Source organism: Protopterus annectens, chromosome 2.part0 (genome assembly GCF_019279795.1).
Source record: "Protopterus annectens isolate FY-2018-M chromosome 2.part0, PAN1.0, whole genome shotgun sequence".
Classification (NCBI taxonomy): Eukaryota; Metazoa; Chordata; order Ceratodontiformes; family Protopteridae; genus Protopterus; species Protopterus annectens.
In genome coordinates this window covers 989,108,340-989,132,654 of record NC_056728.1, presented here as the reverse complement: position 1 = coordinate 989,132,654, position 24,315 = coordinate 989,108,340, and the positions used below count along the sequence as shown (strand labels likewise).

The following is a 24,315-nucleotide window of genomic DNA, read 5'->3' as shown; positions in this document are numbered from 1 at the left end:
CCCCAGACATGTGCACCCACACCTTGCCTCCAAAAAGAGGTGAGTTGGCTGTGCTACATCACTCCCATCTCCCTCCTGCCAGCTCCAGCAGGTACCAGAACAGATAATTGAACTTGGGTTACCTGAATCACAATCTGGGTTTTATTATCATGCTCCAACAGAGCAGATGTATTAAAGATTCTAGTCTAGTGCATTTATCATAGTGAGATGGGAAGTTTGTATTTTCTGCATAATTCTACATGTGTATGTATATCAGGTTCCCAGAAACAATACCGATTACTAAGCATCTACAAATCAGGGCTGTGGGTAAAGCAGAAAGAGCGCAGGTTTCTTGATTAGTTAGGTTATGGTAGCACTACACAAGCATTCACTTATTTATAGAGAATATGTAAAAAAGGGACAGTGAGCTGTTGTTAAAGGACTTGAACTTGCATGCAATCAGCAGAATAGGTAAAATGTCATAAAAACAAATACATACCTACATAAAACAATTATTAATTCACATTTTGTGTTATCAATTGACACAAAAAGGTTACATTTGCTGACATCTTTTTCTTATAGGAAACTTACGGAATGACTTTAATATCTTCTTTTCCATGGAGTATATAATCAATGACTTTGTAAAATATTATTTCCTGTAAAAACAGTGTAATAAAATATAGATTTAGTATAACTCAATGCAATGTACAAGAAATAAAATTAAGAAGCAGAGCTACATATCCCATCCTCTAACGTGTGTCATGGTACTGTGCTTAAGTGGAGAGTAAGTGTCAATAGTAATGCTTATGGAATTTCACAAATTCACTGTCACAGTGATTTACTCAAGTTCTGTAGAGCACAGGCTGAACTGTGTACTCACAATGAGCTAGCAACAAAATATGACTGAGGGGAAATTAGATGTCAAACAGCAACATTTTGCTGTGCCATGGCTAGTCTGTAAAGTCAGCTTTATGTATTTGATATGAATACAGCCTGCAGCTTTTCAAAATTTGTGTTGGGTCACTTCTTACATTCAGTTTTGTTAACCAGAAGATCTACAATTTTGTTTAAACATGTAGCATGTGTTGTTAGTCTTATATCTATAAAATATAAAATTCTAGCATATTTATTACCTATATTCTTTAGTTGCCAAAAGAAAAAAAAAAGTTCCATTTACAGCAAGCAGGAAATTAAGATGATTTTAATTACAGAGAATACACAAAAGAAATAAAATTGACATATAGGATAGGATTCAGAAAATCAGTAGACAATGTGCAAGTCTGATACCCAATGTGAGACTTGAGGACTATTTAGGCATGGTACACATTGTGTAAGTGTGTTACACTGATGTAATGCTGATACTGATAAGATATTTTGAGACATGACCTTTTCTCATGGTTTATAAGTGAGTTACAGTGGTGTACTGATATCTATGAGGGATTCAGAGGCAGTGTTCTGGCTAAACAGCATGTAAGTGAGCTGCACAGGTGACACTATTGCAGAAGAAGGCTTTAGAACATACCACTTCATCAAATACCCTTATAAATGAGTGTGAACAGTAAGTATAAAAGATAGAATAGAGTATATAGGCAAACATATAACTCAAGGCCATATAAAACAAGAATTAAATGTTTTACTTCATGGTGTAGAGATAGTTATAGGGTGTAGCTGCTCAAAAAATACAAAACACTGCTGTAACTGCTAGTTCAGGTTGATTACACAGTAAAGAAAACATTGGTCGAGTGTAAGAGAGGAAGGCTGAAAACACAGTGGACATGTATATATTCTAAAATATATGTTGGTAGAGTTACTATGAATGGCTGCATAAATAAGGAGATCAGGAAGCAATAGAAAAAAGGATAGCAGAAATGTGAATGTACAAGCCCAGTGTCATCTAAGAAATCCTGATAGACAAGGAACCTTAGGAACACAGAGATGAAGTTACTGATAGGCCATCTGCTATAGCTCTGTGCCACACACATGGGGTATACACACAAATCATGGACGCCCACCTTGGCTGATCCTAACTGAATGCAGCCATGTATGTATAGCCCTCATAGATGTTCTAACAAAGTTAATTGTAGAAATCAACAAAAAAACCTGTCCTGAAATTTACATCTATTATTTTGACCCAGTTTGTTAATACAGCCAAGGTGTTTGACATCCAGCCAAAGGCTAGTTTCCCTTCCTTGTGGAGTGTGTGAGTGTCCCCTGATAAAGGTGCATATTTTAGTGCAAACCAACAATGGACCCTATAGAATGAAATTAATATTAATGCCTTAGCTTGCACTGGTCTGTAGGAAGAGAGCACAGCTGCATTACAGAAAAAGAAGAAATGGTGGACAACTGTTCATGTGTTTCCTGCCTATTAAGATCTATCATGTTTTTCTGGGTTTGCATATCCTGGCTGCTGCTGCTCCTCCCCATCTTGTTCTTTACCTCCTTGGCCTACCTGTAGTCAAAAGAATAACACTGACACATATAGGGTCATATTTGTGTCTGTTCTCATTTTAAATCCATCATTCTTTTTCTTCCACCTTACTTAGTCTTCCTTTACTTCTTTGTAACCATTTGCAGTCACAAAACATATTTTTGAGTATTTGCGGTCTGTGTAATGACCTTTATACCACTAAATAACCCATCTTAATCTGTGTATTAGAGTTTTTTAATCATGTTGGTCCCTATATAGGTTCTTACATTCATAAGTAAATACTAGGCAATCAGTGTGTGCAGACCATTACAAACTTGGCCAATAAACCAATATTCAGTAGTTCCCTGCAACTTTAAGAAGGGCAACATAAGATGGACCAGGAAAGACTCTGTGGCTGTCTGTCCAGTTCTGAGTTTTACCTCACAGGAGTACTCTGACATATACAAGGTTATTCTGGAGGTAGAGGAAACAATAGGGCATGAAACTATCATGCTAATGTGTTGATGAAGGTTTAAGTTCTTTAAGTGGTAACCATTTGTTCTGCAAATCAACTGCAATCTGCAAATGAATAGGAGGCCAAGGAAGGTCGGGTGTTTCTTGTCTGGAAAGGCTAAACACACTACTACAAAGAAGTCTAGAAGAGACTAGGAACATGGAGAGAGCTGCCAGTCTGTCCAGATATTGAGGGTCTTGAGGCCACAGGTCTTTTTAGTTGAGTTACAACTCTCTGAGGCCTCTCAAATTGACTGATATGTTTTGAGAAGTGTGCACCAAAAGGGGCATTATATTCAGTAATATGTCAAATGAGAGATATGTTGATCCCATATGTGTGTCAGTCATACTTGTCTGCTTACATGATCTGTTAAGGCGTTGCTACTAGGTACAGCCGAACACTTTTGAGTAAGTGTCCTGTTATTAAGTACCTGTTATGTCGCAAGATCATACTTGTGTAAGTGACATATATATTCAGTGCACCAGACTTACTTAATATATACCAGACTTAAACAGTGAGGAGCAGATTTAGATATATTGAGCAACAAAAGTGCAGTTTGTGTTTCTGAATTCCATCCACATGGCATAATAGAATCGAGATCCAAGCACAATTTTAAATGCAGAAAAATGAAGCATTAGGTTCCCAGTGTAGAAGGTAATCCTTCACAGATGGTGCTGTGATTTTAGAGAAAAAGTAATAAGGACTAATCATCAGTAGTCTGTCAAATAGCTAAATATTTGTAGACTGTAAAATAGCTATAATGTGTACATATTACTTACTCTGCCATCTGGAGTACGAGGTCCTGAGTAAGGTGCAACTTCACCCATCTGTACAGGCCACAAATCAAAGAATTCCTAGAAAATGTATTCATCTCATCATTAATCACATTGTTTATGGTACATACAAAATTCAACAAGATTACACTTAATAACTACCCATTTGTGTTACACAGTCATCTGGATACTACTGAATGAAATAAGAAATCAATTTGTGAATGGCTACATGACACCACAGTGGATGTTCAGGAGTTGACATCAGGCCTGAATAAGGATACAGATAGGACTATGCATTGTTCTGAACTTCTCTTTATTACAGTAGGAAAAGATAACATGAAGTGTTTATACAGCTGGTGTGATGTTCATCGTGAGAACGTGAGATGATCCTTTCATTTACAAGCTGTACAGAACCTGTTTCAACTGGAAGGCAAGCAGAGCTCTGTGGAAAAGGCAAGAAGAAAATATTACATTAAAAATTAAACTGAAGACTGCTGGGTTAGCTGGCCTTGCTACAGTTAAAAGTTGTTGGGGACATGGCTGTAGCACTGACGACAAAAAGCCCAATATGAGGAAAGGGCTGTGGGAAATGGTATATGTAGAGATAGGCCAAACGTGTATAAGAATCTACACTATATGTGATTTACCTTGATCACTTCATTAAAGTCACTCTGTCAACACTTGTAGCTAGATCTGGTGCTCTTTGCAGAAGGCTATTCAGACCTATTACTTTCTTTTATCAGATCCTGAACGTATATAAAACAGCAGGATCCTCCCAACACCTGAGATGTATTCTGTGCATCTAGTTATCAAAACCATTGAAATGGGGCTCATCAGTAAAAAGACCTCATGCAGCCATCACTAACTAATTATTTTAATCTGTTTTGTAAGTCAATGTACTGGAATCTTCATAATCAAGGAATAAGTGTGAGGCGCTAGCCTCTTAAATGACCCCTTTCAGTCACAACCCTGGTACAAAGTACATCAGGAAGGCATAACAATTAACAAATAGTGCAAGGTTTCAGGCAAAATGGCAATCCAGTCAAGTGCAGAGTTTAGATAAAAGGCATTGCAGTAAAGCATGCAAGCTATGCAAATATATGTGAAAACAACAGCAAACAAAGTTACCATAGATTAGTATAAATGGGCTGTACTAGTTAAAACAAATTAAGCAGTAAAAGATTAAATCAATTAAATAAGTAGTAAACCACAGGATAAAAGTCCCGTTGCCAAGAAATACAGCAAACAATAATCCACAATAAAGTTAACAGCGAGACAACCAGGCAGCCCGTTCTCTTCCTTTTTCATAAATTTATTAGCAAAAATAGAAACATTAATCTGGGTAAGCGGTTTCGCTAAAAAGCTTCATCAGACCATCTAACAAATATCCAAAGCACCACATTGTGTGTATATATATATATATATATATATATATATATATATATATATCGACTTGTCATTATCCAATCACATTAAAACATTAGTCAGACTCACAAGAAAGTTAAAGGAGCATGACAAACATTTTAAAATACATTTTTAAAAAACATACAATGGTCACTGAATACCAATGCTGGTATAAGCATACAGAATAAAAATACAGAATAAAAATAATAAAAATACTAGGAATAAAAACAGAACAAATTAAAAGAATACTCCTCAAATAAACACACATAAATATTAATGTGAGTATATGTGCTACTTCTGTACCCTCCGCTTTTTAAGCAGTGGTTTCAATGAAGCCCTCTCATTCAATCCTTTTCCCTTGTCAGCACTGAGGGTGATAATTCAGTTGGTTTCCTTACATTCTGTGTGGTTCCTAATGCCACCTCCAAAACTCTAAAATTTAACCTATGTGTTTCTCCTGCCTGCATAATGTGCTTCAGGAGAGCATTGTGTTCTGCTTCAATTCTAACACTGTAAAGATGTTCTCTTATTCTATCTCTAAATACCCTGTTGGTCTTGCCCACATAAAATGAGTGACAAGACTCACACTCCGGCAAATAAACAACATTTGGTGTCATACAGGTGGCTGTAACATGAAAGATAAAAACTCTACCCAAATCTGGATGTAGAAATTTATTGGAGGTATTAATAAATGGACAAAACTTACATCTACCACACGGTTGTGTTGAACACTCCACCTCTTCGATATCCTTCGCACTCCTATCATAGCAAAGGAGTCTCTTCAAATTATTCCTGTTCTTATACAGAAACCTAGGATTCTCACCCACTAACTCACCTACTTCTGTATCAACTGTCAATATTGACCAATTCTTGATGAAAATCTCAACCAATTTCTTATTATCACTAGTAAAGAAAAGGGGTACTTTCAAGTAGCTCTTAGTCTGGTCCTGTGTTACAGGTCGCATAGCACTGCTATGTGGTCCAAAATAGGGCAAGGCTGTACCTTCCCTTAAAGCATTAATAGTAGATGAAGAATTCTGTACCTTCTATGCACGTCTTTCTAATTATCTTGCTGTCAGTTGCATTTACATGCATACACACCACAGTATATTAACTCTTAGTATGAACAGCTACTTTTAAATACTGGATTGTACTAAGTACAATAAATAGATGGAGGCAAACTGTTTCAGTTAGTACAACATTTCTGTTACATTTGACTTTTGGTTCTACAAACATACAACACATATGCTGTCAGATCTCTATAGCAAATTCCCAAAGTCTGTTTAAGCATAGTTACATTTATACCAGAAGGTCTGGTATTTTTCTCAAAGTCTGATGTAATACAGTTCTTTCTTTGTATAACAGTTTTCCTAATTTATGATTTGTCCTTGATTCTTTGGTCCAGGAAATTCAGTCTTGCATTATCTGAAACTTAGTGTTCCAGCACTATCTTGCTTGAAGTTACTTTGATGTACTTTCAGCTGCCATTTGCATAGCTATTTTACAAACTTTTTCTCAATAAAATTTTTTTACGTGGATGCCAAAATCTAACTAAGCTATATATGCTTGCCAGCACACTTACTGTTTTTTTCTAATTTCTCAGCATTTTACACTATTGTACATTAACCCTTTATATGTCATATCATAGCTTTTTATTCAAGCTAATAATGTAAGCAACACTTTGAAAAGACAGTGTATACTAAACTCTTTCAATTCCCCATTTCTTTATTTGTTTGAGGAATGGACTAAACTAGAAATTACTGCATTTGTTTCATCAGTATTGCTATTTACAGCATTTACACTTTGCTCATATTTACAAGCATAACTTGTTGAGTTATTGCAACTCTTTGTAACCTGCAGCATATAAAACAATTTCAAGCTGTCATTATTATTGACTCCCAAAACTACCAGCATAGGATGCAATAACCACTTTAGCAATTTGGTCCCAGATGATGACCATTTTGTGAAAATGTCCCACCAATTATGGGCAGTGCCAGCTTCTGTTTTTGTCTTTTACTATTAACACTGGGTTATTGGAAACTAGTGGTGCCACTTTAACAATCCTTTTGAAATTTGAAGGCAATATTGTCCATTTATACTAAATTGTAATCTGTCTATCAAAGATACTTGTAATGACTTACTAAATAGTAGGATTTTCTTGTGCTTGTAAATGTATAATCTGTGAGGTATCTTGTTTTACTAGTTTTCATACCAAGGTCTTTTAAATCTGCATTTGGTATATTTAAAACTTGGGAAAGTACTGTTGTCCTATCATGGTACAAGTGGATGGTATTTTTACTACTTGATCTGTATGAAGTGCTGGCCCCTTACCTAAAATGGTAATAAGTATTTTAACCCATGGTCTTTTCCTTGTATTACTGTGTTGTTTATACAAATGAACAGAGTATTGGTAGAAATCATACCCTTTTCTTCCTCTGTTGAGTTTATTCTTATTTTAGTGTTATTGTCTACACACTGTGACATTTTTGCATGATGTCTTCCCTTGTCAGAACTGTTACATTTTCAGGGGGTAATGTACAGCATTTAATGGAAGTAGAGATGTTTACTGAAATGTTTGTCAGTCTTTGTTTCTCTGCGTTTATGTATGCCTGCCCTTGTTTAGCTAACCGTGCTGTATTTGTATTAAATGTTATCTTTCCAAAGGTACATGCTGTATGCTTTTTACAACTGAAACTGTCTTGTGTTCTATTTCGTGTAGCATTTTCCTAAGTTTTATTCATGAAATATTGTAATTCCCTCTATTTTGATGTTCAGAATGATGCAAATGGAATGCAGATGTCTGTGTTGAATGCAGCATGCCTTGTCTCGCAGCTGCATTTTTATCTATAGTCCTTGAAGCATGTTCCAGACACTGAACATTCAGCTTGTCTCAACTGTACCAGAATATATGTATGCTACCAAACAGAAATACATGTATTTAACTAACTATACTATTTTTACATATGTTATAGCAACAGATGTGTATATGCATCTAACTAGCAAATAAATGTGCACATGCATTTATACATTTTTAAACATATCTGTCACTGTATACATTCCCTCTGTTTTATTTTAAATTGAAAACTGTCTATATTAGTTATATTGTTATTAACTAGAAACACATTGGGAAACAAAACCTTTAGTTTTCTTTTGATACAGCAATTGAACACAGTTTTATAATGTCAACAAAATGATGACAACCATTACTTTTAGAACTGGATGAATCTGAATATGACCCTATACAGTGATGTTTTATATTGCAATTTATTGACAATGCTTGAGAATTTTATTGCAAAGGCATTGCAGTCTTGTTTTAAAAAAAAAAAAAAACACGTCACATATGTCAAGCTATGACTTGTTACTCTATTTACATAGATAAACCATTTACTATATACTGTACAGAATACACTTGCTTGCACAGATTGTTTTTGTATTTGTATATACATGGCTGTAATGTACACTCAGTCCAATTTTTAAACCTAGCATTAAACTGAAGCCTGTTAATTACATACCTTTTGCAGTACTGTTTACGCAGTTAGTGTAAAATTGAAAGCATGCCCTTTCCCCTGTAGTATACATCATTTTATTGCAGTATTGTTTGTTTTATGCTGTGAGAATTGAATATATGGTTGCTCTTTTGGCTGTTACGTAGACTGTGACACTTTGCTCTTACACATTTGCTTATTTATTTTACTGTTGCCTATACTGTCAAAGTTGTAATAGGAATTGCTTTTACTAATTTTAAAAAGACATTTACTGTTACTAGTAGTTATTTGTACCCTCCTTTTTGTAAAGGGACCTGCATAATTTAACTGCATACTATAGCCCATGTGCTGACTGCACTTGTAGTATTTACTTGCAAACAGATTATTAATGACATGTATGCACAATTGTGATATCTTATTACAATTACTAAACAGGATTAGACTTTTGTGCTTTTTGCTTAATGCTGTATATGAATACTTAACAATAATGTTTTAGAAAAACGTAAGCCATTTGGCCTGACAACCAGTCTTGTTTCCTTGACTTTATAAACTTCAGTACCAATAACATTTTATCTTGTGCAACATTTCTTGTAACTACCCATTTCAGCCTGGAAAGATTTGAGCTCACATACTTTTTTTTCTTTTTTTGTGCACATTCCAGACTCTTAACCCATAACTCCTTCAGCACTTAATCAAAAAATAGCACAACCAAATCCAAACGAAAACCACGACTCGACCAATAAGTGTACAACTTCACTTTAACTATTTAATAGCGGAATGTATTTATTGCGATGAAATTAAAACCAAAATATTAAAATACAAACTGGATGTTAAGCGCTTTTACTCATGACATAGAGCTTCATCAGAACATCCTTTCACTAACAGATACATTGTTTAAATACAAAAGTTGGCGCCAAAAAACTAACATAGGCTGTTGCTCCTTCCTTAAAGAAATACTGCTGGGTTCATCTTGTTCCTTTGAATTAATGTTATTAAACTTCTTAATAAAAAAACATTCTAATGAAAAAACATTTGTGTGAGAATATGTGGAAATAAATATAATATTGTATTACTGTGCCAAGGACGAATATACATCAGATAAAATATATCTATATAAGTCATTAATATCATATCATATGTATTCCAACATAATACAAACACATACCAATAGTTGTCACACGTACATTTATTGCAGTACCAAATACATATTTCTATTTCATGCACAGTCCTTAACACATTAGTAGGAATCCCCTTATGGATTTTTATCTCAGTTGCCTAACAAGGTTCTTCAACACATCAAAGTGTTTGTATACAATCGTCTGATATTAATGACTTATATAGATATATTTTATCTGATGTATATTTGTCCTTGGCACAGTAATACAATATTATATTTATTTACACATATTCTCACACAAATGTTTTTTTCATTAGAATGTTTTTTTATTAAGAAGTTTAATAACATTAATTCAAAGGAACAAGATGAACCCAGCAGTGTAATGTAGCAGTATTTCTTTAAGGAAGGAGCAACAGCCTATGTTAGTTTTTTGGCACCAACTTTTGTATTTAAACAATGTATCTGTTAGTGAAAGGATGTCCTGATGAAGCTCTATGTCATGAGTGAAAGCGTTTAACATCCAGTTTGTATTTTAATATTTTGGTTATAATTTCATCGCAATAAATACGTTCCGCTATTAAATAGTTAAAGTGAAAGTGTACACTTATTGGTCAAGTCGTGGTTTTCGTTTGGATTTGGTTGTGCTATTTTTTGTTTCAGTTGTTGTTCGGATACCATGGACGAGAACGGTGTTACACCATGATCCAACAGCCTGGATGGGAAAGCAGAACTGGCAGACCTAAGAGGTGAAATAGCCATTCTAAAGGATGAAATTCACCGTTTGCTCTATTCAAAGACTCTTTCAGGGGTAGTTCTACACTGGCTTGCAAAAGCACCGACAGGATTTGTAAAGGGTTACAGGTTACGGAATCTGAATCGGACGTTATTATACATCAAGAGCGCAAAGTGTCTAACAGTTTAACAGCTGGCAATTTGGCATTCGCAGTCGACAAAAACAAATCGGTCAAGGACATACAAGGAGCAGTTACAGGTTTGTGTAACAGCAATTCTAGTTTTCTAAGTGGTAATAATGAGAAAGTCATTAGACCACATGATTCTAAGGGGCATAATTCATCTGAAGAAAGTTTTAATATTCCTAATGGACAAGGTTTTGGGCTGCGAGGAAACAGTAATGAAAAGGGTAAAGATTTAAATATTTTGGAATCTTACAACTACAGTAAAATCAATCTACCTGACTTAACTTTTGACTTTTCTGTTTACGACATTGACTAAGAGGCTTTCCGTACAGGGACTAAACTTAAACGGTTGCCTCCAGCCAAAACCTATTCATTTGCGATGGTTACCTCTGTACAGAACAAAGGAACTGGTTATAACAAGAAGGATAGGGGTAGTGAAATTTCAAACAACCAGGGACTGTCCTTGAATAAATTCTTCAATACATGTTTCAACATGGACATGGACAATGTTACCAATTCTAAGAATGTTTCGTCCAATAAACAATTAGATAGCTTAAAGGAAATGATTTACGCTTTATGGAAAACATTAAAACAAATCAATGGACTTAAAATTGACAATGTATATTTGCAGAAATGTATCGAAATGAAGATTGTCCCACAAGGTTTAAGATTTTTCAAAAAACCTATGGGTATTATTATTGATGAAAATTCTAGAATCGAATTCAACAAGTTTTTTGATGAATGTGGGTTCAAATATATGAATATTCTTATTGAACACAATGACGCAAAATTAAGTAAGTTGATTCAGGAAGCAGAGGCATTGGATTTGAATATTACAAATGATTTGTTGTTTAATGAATGGGAGGAGTTATATTCAAAACTATTTATGTTAGCAGAGAAGTGGATAATTAATATTAAGGAAAGGAAAAGGAAAAAGTTGATTAGAGACATACAACAATGCAAGAAGGGTGAAGCATATATTTGGTTGGAACGTGATAAGAAAGGGACACGGAAGGGACAATTATTACAAAACTAATAGTGTATATCACAGGACACACTATGGTTCTGAAGGGTCCCATTTTCACATGGAACAGAACATACAGGGCCAGCCATATCAGAACACAGTAAGAAAACAACAGGGAAGGTATGGGAGGAATTACAAGGGCAATTGGATGGGGAAAAGGAATTGGAATTGAGTTTAACAAAACCAGGAACATTGTTAAGTCCCAAACCAGTTGAAAAGGAAAACAACAATAAAAACAAGGGTATTATAGTGGAAAACAACATATATACTTGTGACAACTTTAAAATATACAACTTTACGAATTTAGAAATCAACAGTAGTTATTTTAAAGTGCTAGCTAAAGGCATGAAATTTGTACCCACTCCAAGTTTCAAATTAGTTGATTGTTTATGTGAACTTAAAAAATTCACAAGGAAAATCAATTTAAGTATATTTTTTAATAACAAACCTGTTCCCAAGGAGTTCACAAAAAGAGAGGGGTGTGACGAGCAGGTTAATGATATTGAATTGAAAAGTAAAAGCACATTTATTCCACCATATCATCCTAGAGTAGATGTTTTTGAGAAAATTGTAGCTAAGGAAATATACACTATACATCATGATAAGACGATGTTAGAGGCCGACAATAATTTAACCAACCAGGAGAGAGAAACATTAGAGATTTTAAAGACGAATTCTCAGATTAGAGTTATGAAACCTGATAAAGGGGGAGGGGTGGTTATATATGATAAAATTCAGTACACTATGAAAATGTATGATATACTTTGCGATTCAGGAAATTATGAATCAATCTCAATTAATGAAGTAAATATTTCACATCAGAGAATCGATTCATATTTAGAAGAATTTTTGATAGATGGAAGAATAACTAATGTAGTATATGATTATTTAAAGGTCAAGTTTCCAACTTTGGCCAGTTTTATAGGAATACCAAAAATACACAAAAGCACCTCTGACCCCCCATTTAGGCCTATTGTGTCTGGTAAAGGTTCAAAAACATATTTTATAGGGAAATCTATAGATGCTAAACTCAAGCCAGTATATGATAACATTCCCTATATGGTGAAAGATTCTTGGGAATTTTTAAGTAAATAACCTGTCAACAATTGGAAAAAGGAATACTATTTTGTCACAATTGATGTGATTGATTTATTTTCCAGTATTACCAAGAATGAAGGATTGGAAGCGTTTTGTAACAGCATCAACAAGCATACGAGTATGACATGGGATGAGATTTGTCTAATTATGGAACTTATGACTATGGTTTTGGATAACAACTTTATATACTTCGAAGGGGAATATTTCAAACAGATACGAGGTGTAGCGATGGCAGCAGCATGTGCTCCCATCTTTGCCAATTTAGTCATGGTGGACTGGGAAGAAACCCATCTCTTTCCCAGTAAATATTTTAGCAATATTCTCCATTACTCGAGATGTTTGGATGATATGTATATATTATGGAGTGGTACCAATGATGAATTGGACACTTTCATTGAATTTTTGAATAATAGTAGCAATTTTTTTAAATTTACATACAACAAGAGTAATGTGGGAATAGCCTACTTGGATACTTATATTTATGCACACAATGATATTTTAAGATCCAGGATATACAGAAAAAAGACATTTTCCAGTGATTATTTGGCATACGATAGTTTCATCCCACTAAACTAAAACAGAACATATTCAAAGGACAATATATCCGTGCTGCTCGCATGACGTCGGATCACTCGACAATGCAGGATGAGATCATTTTTATTACAAAATTGTTCAAGGATAGAGGTTACCCTCCTTTAATGTTGCATAATATAGGGACTTATGTGATAAACGAATGGGGTTTGAAATACAAACCCCTATTAGGAACAGGAGTAATCACCAATAAAGAATTAATTTTTAAGAAAAACAGTAGTGATGGTGAGAGAACGATACAACAAAGATCTTTCATCCTGACATATCGTCCAAAGTCTGATAAAATTGTGGAAATTATAAATAAGTTTTGGTTTCTATTAGATTCTGAACCCAACTTGGAGAAAATAGTAGGCAAAAGACCAGGTGTGATATACAAAATGGGAGAGAATATTAAGAAATTACTTGAATACCAGTCAAATAGTAATCAAAAAACTAAAAACCATAATTTTGATGGTACCAGGAAGTGTGATACATGTAATCAGTGCAGATATATTTTAGAAACACACAAATTAAACATTTTTAACAATTATCAAACAGTTATTAAGTTGAAAAAGGGAAATTGCAACACCAGAATGGTGATTTACATAGCTAAATGTGGAGCATGCCCTAGTTATTATGTTGGAAAAACAGAAAGGCATTTTAAAAAGAGAATTTACGATCATACCTATAGCATATCCAGAAAAGATGGCACCAATGCACTATCAAGACATATGGAAAAAATGGGAGCTGAACATGAGTTCAAATTTGTCATTTTGGATATTATTTACAACAATCCCAAAGGAGGGGACCCAAAGAAACTATTAAGTTTCAAGGAAGTTTGGTGGCAACTCTATCTCAATGCCGCAAACTTGCCTGGTTTAAATGAATTCATTTCATGCTAACCCATTCTTGAAGTGGATTTTAGATTAGTTTACTAATCAATTGTAATTATATTTAGAGTATACTACAACTTTTTTATATATATTTTAACTATTTATTTATCGATTTTTATTCATTAAATGTTTGTTAGATTTATATTTACATTTATATTTATATGTATTCCAACATAATACAAACACATACCAATAGTTGTCACACATATATTTATTGCAGTACCAAATACATATTTCTATTTCATGCACAGTCCTTAACACATTAGTAGGAATCCCCTTATGGATTTTTAACTCCGTTGTCTAACAAGGTTCTTCAACACATCAAAGTGTTTGTATACGATCTTCTGATATTAATGAATTATATAGATATATTTTATCTGATGTATATTTGTCCTTGGCACAGTAATACAATATTATATTTATTTACACATATTCTCACACAAATGTTTTTTCATTAGAATGTTTTTTTATTAAAAAGTTTAATAACATTAATTCAAAGGAACAAGATGAACCCAGCAGTGTAATGTAGCAGTATTTCTTTAAGGATGGAGCAACAGCCTATGTTAGTTTTTTGGCGCCAACTTTTATATTTAAACAATGTATCTGTTAGTGAAAGGATGTTCTGATGAAGCTCTATGTCATGAGTGAAAACGCTTAACATCTAGTTTGTATTTTAATATTTTGGTTTTAATTTAATCGCAATAAATACGTTCCGTTATTAAATAGTTAAAGTGAAGTTGTACACTTATTGGTCGAGTCGTGGTTTTCCTTCAGCACTTACTCGTACCTTTAGTCATTCATTAATATACTTGCAACTTGATATTAGAATGCAGTTGTAAAACTCTTAGAATTATAATAAACATTTGTAATTTGCCTAACTATGCATAATACTGCTTTTGAAGACTGTTTTTGCTGGAGTTTATTATGCTATCATATAATTACAAAATATTGTAAGAAACAATTGATATTGGCTTAACTAACACATGCTTAAAACAAATATATTTACATGATTTACATTTGCTGTGGTCTGCCTTTTGCTGCACTTCAAATGAAAAAAAAAAAATAAATGCATGTCAGTCTTGTGACGTCATATCTTTTCTGCATTTAACTACTCTCATTTGATTTCTATGCCCTAGAACTGTTTTGTAATTGCCTTGCTTTAACTGAATGAAAGTTTGTGCTGTGTACAATTAACCATTTTCTAAAGGTAGAATAGTACATCATAAATTACTTCTTATCAGCGCAGTTAACTGCTATTTCTTTAACTCTTTACTAACCAGATTATATTTGTCAGTATTCTGTTTTGCGGACTTTAAAGCTCTTATGCACTTTTGAAAAAGTGTGTGTATATGTTGTCTGAAATTTTTGAATTCACTCTGACTGTGTCTTAGAAGTTTATTAAATCTTTTTGTCAGTTCACCATGAACTTCGTCTCTGTTCTTATCTGTTTTGTAATGTGCAGTGATTTTATGCCACTTTTGTCTAGAAAGATGTACAGAAGATGTTGTAAATAACTGACTTGACTGATATTGTAACTCTGAAATTAACATTTTACATGTGGTTACAGGACATAAATGTTTACTGTCATACAAATGATGTTGCTGTTTAAGATACCAGTCAAACATAATGCATTTCCATAAAGCATTAACATTAACTAATAAAGTACTGAATGTGCTACAGTTGTGTTTATACCAATCTTTAAATCCTGACAATACATGTGCTGGACTATTACTACTGTGTACCTGAAAGGTAGTGGTCCACTTTACAGTTCTGTTGTTTGACATCCATGCTGTAGAATGAGAAACAAAAAGAGAATTATCAGTTTCTGTGTGGAAGGTGATCAAGTCTTCCATCGAGAAAGCATGGAAAGTCCCTCGTTGATTCTCCCAAAAGGTGGCCAAACACCACGGGCAGACTCAGCTGTGCAAATGTACAGGAAATGTGGAACTTGCAAAGATGCACTGTTCTGCTACTGGATACTGTGCATCAGAAGGAGGCAAACGTTTGCACTGGAACTGAATGTACTAAATGAATAAAATGAAAAAGTAGCTGTAGTTGTGACAAGAAGAAACCATACGGTCCACCAACTGTGGCTCGCCATTGAAGACTTCTGTGAATTCTATGCATGTCTTTCTGTTTATCTTGCTGTTAGTTGTATTTACATGCATACACACTATAGTATATTAACTCTTAGTATGAACAGCTATTTTTAAATACTGGATTGTACTAACTACAATAAATACATGGAGGCAAACTGCTTCAGTAAACTGCTTTAGTTAGTATGACATTTCTGTTACATTTAACTTTTGGTTCTACAAACACGCAACACATATGCTGTCAGCTCTCTATAGCAAATTCCCAAAGTCTGTTTAAGCATAGTTACATTTATACCAGAAGGTCTGGTATTTTTCTCAAAGTCTGATGTAATACAGTTCTTTCTTTGTATAACAGTTTTCCTTTGTTTTTCTAATTTATGATTTGTCCTTGATTCTTTGGTCCAGGAAATTCAGTCTTGCATTATCTGAAACTTAGTGTTCCAGCACTATCTTGCTTGAAGTTACTTTGATGTACTTTCAGCTGCCATCTTTATAGCTATTTTACAAACTTTTTCTCAATAAAATTTTTTTACATGGATGCCAAAATCTAACTAAGCTATATATGCTTGCCAGCACACTTACTGTTTTTTCTAATTTCTCAGCATTTTACACTATTGTACATTAACCCTTTATATGTCATATCATTTTTGCAGCTTTTTATTCAAGCTAATAATGTAAGCAACAGTTTGAAAAGACAGTGTATACTAAACTCTTTCAGTAGACAGGTTCTTCTGTATCTCGTCCAGACAGTACCCTCTATTTTTAAGCCTGCCTCCCAGGTCCTCCATCTCTTTATGGAACCCTTCTATTGTGGGGTTCAACCTGGAGGCCCTCAAGCCTTGACTTTTAATCAAGTTTTTAAAAATATAACTGGGATCCATACTAGTTCTTGCTAACAAGGAATTCCTATAACAGGACTTCCGAAAAACACCAGTATTAATAAGACCATTCTCAAAACTTTCTATATAAAGGTCCAGGTACTCTATTCTATTACCTGATGACACCATTGTAAATTTCAAACATTCAGTCGAACTGTTCATTATGCTATGAAAATCCAACAGCTGTTCATAGCTCCCTTTCCATAACAAGAACAAATCATCAACAAAACGTCGATAAATAACATGTTGTTTATAGGCATCCTTCTCAAACAATATAGCATTCTCCCACTGTGCCAGGAACATGTTGGTGTAGCTATTGGCACACGAAGTGCCCATAGCTACGCCATCATTCTGGATGTACATTTTTACCATTGAAGGTGAACACATTATTCTCAAGAACTACTTCCAGGAAGTGACATATAAGATCCATCTGTACTGGTTCATAGTCACTATTGGCATTGAGATATTCATGAAGATACTGTACACCCAAACCATTGGGAGTGTTGGTAAAAAGTGACTGGACATCAAGTGTGACAAAGATCAATCAATCTAGGCTATCAACATTAGTGGTACATTCATATAGATCAATGAAGAATTGTTTGGAGTCTCTAAGAACCATCCTATTCTGATCTATAATAGGTCATATATGCTATTCTATATAAAGGGACAGAGGTTCCGTTACCCACCCTTTATTATTTTTATTCTGTATGCTTATACCAGCATTGGTATTCAGTGACCATTGTATGTTTTTTAAAAATGTATTTTAAAATGTTTGTCATACTCCTTTAACTTTCTTGTGAGTCTGATTAGTGTTTTAATGTGATTGCATAATGAAAAGTCAATATATATATATATATATATATATATATATATATACACATACACACAATGTGATGTTTTGGATATTTGTTAGATGGTCTGATGAAGCTTTTTAGCGAAAGCGCTTACCCAGTTTGATGTTTCTATTTTTGCTAATAAATTTATGAAAAAGGAAGAGAACGTACTGCCTGGTTGTCTCGCTGCTATACTTTATTGTGGAGTAAAAGATTAAAGTTGAAGAGACTAACCAGTATCGTATATAATAGGCATTTACCATATCATATGTAGTATCATAGGTGTATTTATATTTTTTTAAAGAATTCCTTAATAATTCCTTAGAAAAAATATAATATTTTTCTGAATTATTGCAATGTAGCATTGTTTTTTTATTTTGGCTGGTAAATGGTTCCACAAAGCTGGTCCTATTCTGGACAAAGCTTTTTCCACAACGGTATAGTTTGACTCTAGGTCTGACTAGAGTGAGGGTGTATTCTTGGTTACTTTTAAGGGTGTAGTTTGATTCTCTAATGTGCAGTACTCTTCTGCAAGAAAGACAATAACCAAGTGTAACAATTTTAAATATTCGTGTATTAAACAGAAAGGAGGCACTATTAGTAATGAGAAGCCAATGTGCTTTTTCTAATAAGTACAGTGATAGTCATGATTTCTGTCTGCTAAAAGTGCAAATCTAAATATCTTATTTTCTGCTAATTGTAATTGTTGAGTATTGTTAGCCCAATGAAGGGAGCTAAATGGCAAGACATATTCATTCTTGGGAAATAGAATGATTTTGGCTATTTGAACAGTTGGGGTAAGAAGGTACAAGATGCTATAACATAATTTAATTTGTGTCAGTAGTTTATTGCTTATGTAATCATTGTGTGTACTAACGTTTAGAAGCATGTCTAATGTAACACCTATGGATTTATATTGATTAACATTAGGGGTAACATTCCCTTTAGAATGTTTAATGGTTATAGATGGTAGTTTTGAAAGTTTCTGAAGTTTTGAGAAAATAATGACATTTAGCTAAGTGCTAAGTAAAACTTTATATTTAACCATTTACTGAGGTCAGTGATTTTTTTTGTACACTATCTTACAGAGTTTGATGGGTTTTGTTAGTTAAGAGCAGTACAATATCAGCATACATAAATAAGCTGTGGGTGGGTTAGTTCCTTTTTCAGATAAAGAATTATTAGAATAGATTTGGAAGTGCCTATCTGGTAAATAAGGTTTGAACAAAAGTATGGTATTACCTGTAAAGTTAAGTCTTTGCAATTTTTGAAGAAGAAAGTGATGGTTAACTGTATCAAAGGTACATGTCAAGTCAACAAAACCAGCAGCAGTGATGAGACCATCATTAATGCTAATGTAAATAGAATTAGTGGCTGAGAGAAAGGTTGTAAGAATACTGAATGAATGTCTAAATCTATTTCGCATAAACAGTTGTAGTTACTTAAACAGCTGTTGGTATTTTAGTTTTTCAGCTATTTTTGTAATGGGTGAACTAGGCCTGAAGCCTTTTAGTTGAGTTGGGGGAAATACTTTTGGAAGGGGAATAACAGTTGCATGTTTGAATACTGGAGGGACAATACCAGTAGTTAGAAAAAGACTAAATATATGAGTAAATGTTTTTGAGATTTTCTTCACCTGACAATTTCAGGAAAGTAGGACGCAAAATAACATGTTTAGCATTAGAAGGATTAAGTTTGAAGAGCAGTGACTTGGTTTGTTTAGAAGATATAACCTTGAAATAAAATGTAAATCCATATGATGTTAGAGGATAGAGTGTCAGAGAATTTATAACCATGTTGCATTGTGAGGGAGGAAATGGTATAAAGGTGTATGTAATAGCTGATAAAAGGTAATTTCTGAAGTCATTAGGAAAGTAAGCCAATGATACCTACTGTGGAATTAGTGATGCTGCCTGATAGTTGTTTTAATTCTCTCCAAAACAGTTTAGGTTTTGCTGTAAAGGAGTTTTACCAATGTGTCAAGTAACAATTTCTTTTAACACATCATTTTATCTTTTTCACTCCTGTTTCTAGATCCTATTTCTTGTATAATAGTTCATCATATATTTCCAGTCAAATTCTCCACACACTAAATTTATTTATAAATCCCAGACATTTAAGTTGTCCTAAGTCAAATCTCCAATAAACTACTTCCTTAATGTAATATGTTCTGAGGTTACGATGAAATACTTTGTCTTTTTTCCCAATATCTTCTAATTCTATTACAATCTGTAGAATGTATTGCCGCACCCCCCCCCCCAAAAAAAAATCCCCACACTGTGGCAGCTGTTCCACCTTCCTCATGGTATATGTTTTGGCTTTCACCAAATCTTCATTTAAAACTGCCAAACTTTGTAAAATACAATGCATACCTAACATTTTTTTCTTACCATGTCTTCTTTTCATATTCATGTCATTTTCGTGGTTTACATACTTTCATTCTTTTGAATTCTTCATATAAAAGTGATTAATTTTCTCCCTTTTTATGTTTATTCCTTTGTTTTTTTAGAAACATTTCTTCATATTTATCCCTTTTTTATTTTTTTAATAAAACCTCCTCCTGCTGTATCAAATATGCAATGAAGTGTAATATGGTACAGAGTTTATCAAGACATTCCTCCTTCCTGTCTCCTATTGCATATTATCCCTCTGTTTATGGGATTCAGTGCTCCCCATCCCATAAAAAGGAATTAAAACAAGGGCATTTTGGTAGTTAACGTATTCATTCAGCTTCCATTTCTATCAGTATTTCATATGCCTATCACATACAATATGTTATATCCAAAGAAAATTGCTTGCTTGGCTTCTCATGAAAAACAGTAGATGTAGTGTAAAATGTATTCACAAGTCACAAAAATATAGAACTGTAGTGCATTATTTTTACGTACACATACACACACATATAAACATGTTTTAATAAGACACTAAATCATCAGAATCATGCACTGACTGCAGAAGGGAGAAAATCACTAAATACTATTAATTTACAAATCCTTTTTCCAAATACCATATTAAGTGTGGTAAACATGTATCTGTTAGTCTGCAGATTAATAATTTTACAGTTACAGCGATTGCAGAAGGTTATTTGAGGAATTAAATTGTAAGTGCTTCTTTTCACTGAAACAAAGGGAAGTGAAATATATTCTAAAGCTCCTGAATTTTCTGAAGACACTGACTGCTTTAAGTGGTTCTGCTGCTATAGAAGTAGCTATTTCTAGAGACTGAGAAAGAGAGAGAAAGCTTATTAAATCTAAGGCTGTGCCTATCTATATGAAATCAGCAATACAAATCTATGAGAGAAAAAACTTTCAGCTATTAGACAGCTTAGCATGTGTATTTTTAATAAATTCAGTATAAGCACTGAAGAGTGTCTTGCATTTAACAACCTTAAATCTACAAGTAGTCTTGCTTTTAAGAACAGTGATGAGGATAACTTTGTAGAGGTAACATTAGTCGAACAACATCAGACTATGCTGCACCCACTTTTATTTGATGTAAATATATACATAATATTGACTACAGACCCAGTATTTTTATTCAGACTAAGCCATTATCTGATTTTCAGTAAAGGGTGAAATTATGGCTGCAACACTAAGAATTAAGTTAAATTTATTTTTCTGGATTTTCCTGTAGTTCTACACATCTATATGCTTGAAAAGATAAACAAAATAATATGCCCAAAAAGCTTGTGAAAGAGGTAAATACAGAATCAGTGTTCCTTTCTTGCCATCTATTTACAGACCGTCTAACATAAACAATCAGCAAGAAATTTGACTTGTGTGGTACACTAATGATGAAATCAAAAATTGTTATTTAACACAATCTAATCGTATCCTACCTGAAATGCATTTTGCAACTATTTTAGGTCTGGATAAAAGTTTTTTACATACCTCCAAGCAGCAACAAAATTAAAAATAATTAAAATACCAGTAGTTTAGAATTTGATAAGTTATTTAATTGCTTCATTAATGTACACAAAGCTGATGGACCAGACAACATCAGTAATACAGACATCAGTATTGTCCAGAAGTGTTTACTTAAACTGTTAGGGCTCTTATATCAAAAGAGTTTCAGTGGCTGTGTTATGCCAGCAGCATAGAATAGTGCCATAATTAAAGTTGTATACAAAATAAAGAGAAAAGGAATGGATGTTAGAAATTTCCAGTCCATCTGCTTATTACTGAATATAGTAAATTATTGCAACAACTACTTTTGCAAATGCAACAGAGTCAAATGAAAGAAAAACTGCTTCTAGTTGTAATTTATTTTCGTATTACAGCTTCAAAATTTATTAAATTTATGTCTACAAGTCGATTTCTTTAAGTGGACTTTTCTAGCACCTTTGACAGGGTGAATCCTGAATTTCTGCTCCATACAGTATCTTGAATAACAAAATGATGGTTATGAAACAGAGCCTGGTGGGTAGCTTTGTATCGTTCTTTTGGTAAGAGACACACTGCTAACCAGGGTGTACCTCAGGGCTCAGTTCTATTTGCTTACTTACTTAACCTTCAATTTTAGGAATTTACACAGACCTATTTCTCATGGGAAGGAGATGATATGAAGTCACGCCTAAAAAGGTTTATTGGAAGAGTGTACTCACATTGTCAACAAATGTAAAAATACTAAAATGGGGATAATTATTACTAGTCTAAATGAGGAGACATGTTTACAATCAGGTTTAACTGACATGTTGTCATGGGCTTCTGGAAAATAACATGATAGCCAGTGCTGGAAAAATGTATGTCTTTTGGGCCAGCTTGATTAAAGACAACTTATAGCAGAGTCAGTACTAAGACAGAAAAGAATGAGATCTTTTGGGGGTATAGAAATGGGTCTATATCACCAAATCAAATGTTTAGGTTATCGAACACCTAATCATCGAACTGGTAAGACCGAAACTGAAAACCGCGAACAGTGCAGGGAAAGACTTCCGTTGGCCACAAAAAAAAAAACAAAAACAAATTTAAACCCAAACGAAGTAGGGGTCTTCATCCTCCACACTCCCCAACATAGGGGGGTTGTGCCCCCCACACCCCCCTAACTAAATATACCAACTCTGAGATTGCTCTACATTAGACAAAACAGCAAAATCCCATTAACAGCCAAGGGAAATCTTTCCCCGAGTTAAATCGTTCATTCGCGGTTTTCTGCTTTCAGTTTTACCAGTTCGATATTTAGGTGTTCGAGAACCTAAACATTTGATCTGGTGATATAGACCCCATAAAAATAATAGTGGATGAAAGAGTTATGTCTAATGAGCATATTATTGAAAAATATTTGTGCCTCATCTTCCAAATTTTTGGTATATATTCATTTGAAGATTTTTTTTGTATGTGAAATATTAAGTATTTAACTGACCTATTCTCTACAGTGATGAGATGTAAACTTCAGTGTGGTGATCCCACATGGAATCCACACACTAAACTGCAGTAGCACAGGCTAAGAATGATTCAGGGGAAACATACAAAAACAATTAAAGATCTCAAGGTTCTACACTATGACGGCATGTTGCAGAAATTCGGCGAAGCCCCCTTGCCCAACTTAGTAAGGTTTGCTAGCCCTAACAATGCCCCTGCCCTTAACCCTAACCCTACATCTTAACTTTAAAAAGACTTTTGATAACACTACAACTAATCAGACAAATTGCAGACTATTGTAATGCGCTTTCCTTTTGAGATTTTTAGTAGATTTCATGTTGTGCATTTTTGATAGTGCGGTGGTTTGAAATATTCTGTCTGCTGTTTTACATTTGATTCAGTGATATTTCCATCTACCACACTAAAATCCTCAGTTCCTATTCATCTTAGCTCTTGCTTTTGTCATGTCTGTAATGACCATGCCTCTCAAGAAATGACAATTTAAAATTGATTAATTTTGTCATAGTTTCTGAAATTGTAATGCAGCCATCTCCTCTAACTACCTCACTCCTTGCCTTCTTTTCATCCTGTACTGTTAGTCTCCCTCACTACACCTTCTACTGTATCTGCTCAGGAAGAGCTGATGCTATATCTTTCATTCATGCTGTCTTAACTTTTAAATGGAGTCATTTTTAATACATATTTACCTAAACTAGTTTTAGGAGCATCCTTTGCAACCACTTAGATGGAAGCATTGTGTGCTGTAAAGCATCTGATCATCCCATGTAATTCCTCAGTCACTTACTGTTCCATAGCACTGATCATAATATCACTGCCTCAGGTACACATTGACTTCTGCAATTCTTTTTCCTTATTTTAGTTACATGATGCATTAAAAATAATCTCAGAAGATACTATTGTGCTGCCGCCCACAGCTCTGTTATCCAGTACTGTTTTATATAAT

The 24,315-nt window shown here is 34.0% G+C and overlaps 1 protein-coding gene across 1 annotated transcript in view; it reads right to left on the bottom strand.

Annotated features, from left to right (window-relative positions):
• LOC122792803 (rod cGMP-specific 3',5'-cyclic phosphodiesterase subunit beta-like) overlaps positions 1 to 24,315 on the bottom strand; it is an 897,069-nt gene that overhangs the window by 655,219 nt on the left and 217,535 nt on the right. The window contains exons 6-7 of the mRNA XM_044060372.1: positions 3,683 to 3,757; positions 571 to 635 (exon numbers count right to left, since the gene is read on the bottom strand). Of these exons, the coding sequence (XP_043916307.1) occupies positions 571 to 635; positions 3,683 to 3,757 (140 nt within the window). The remainder of the gene's footprint in view (positions 1 to 570; positions 636 to 3,682; positions 3,758 to 24,315) is intronic.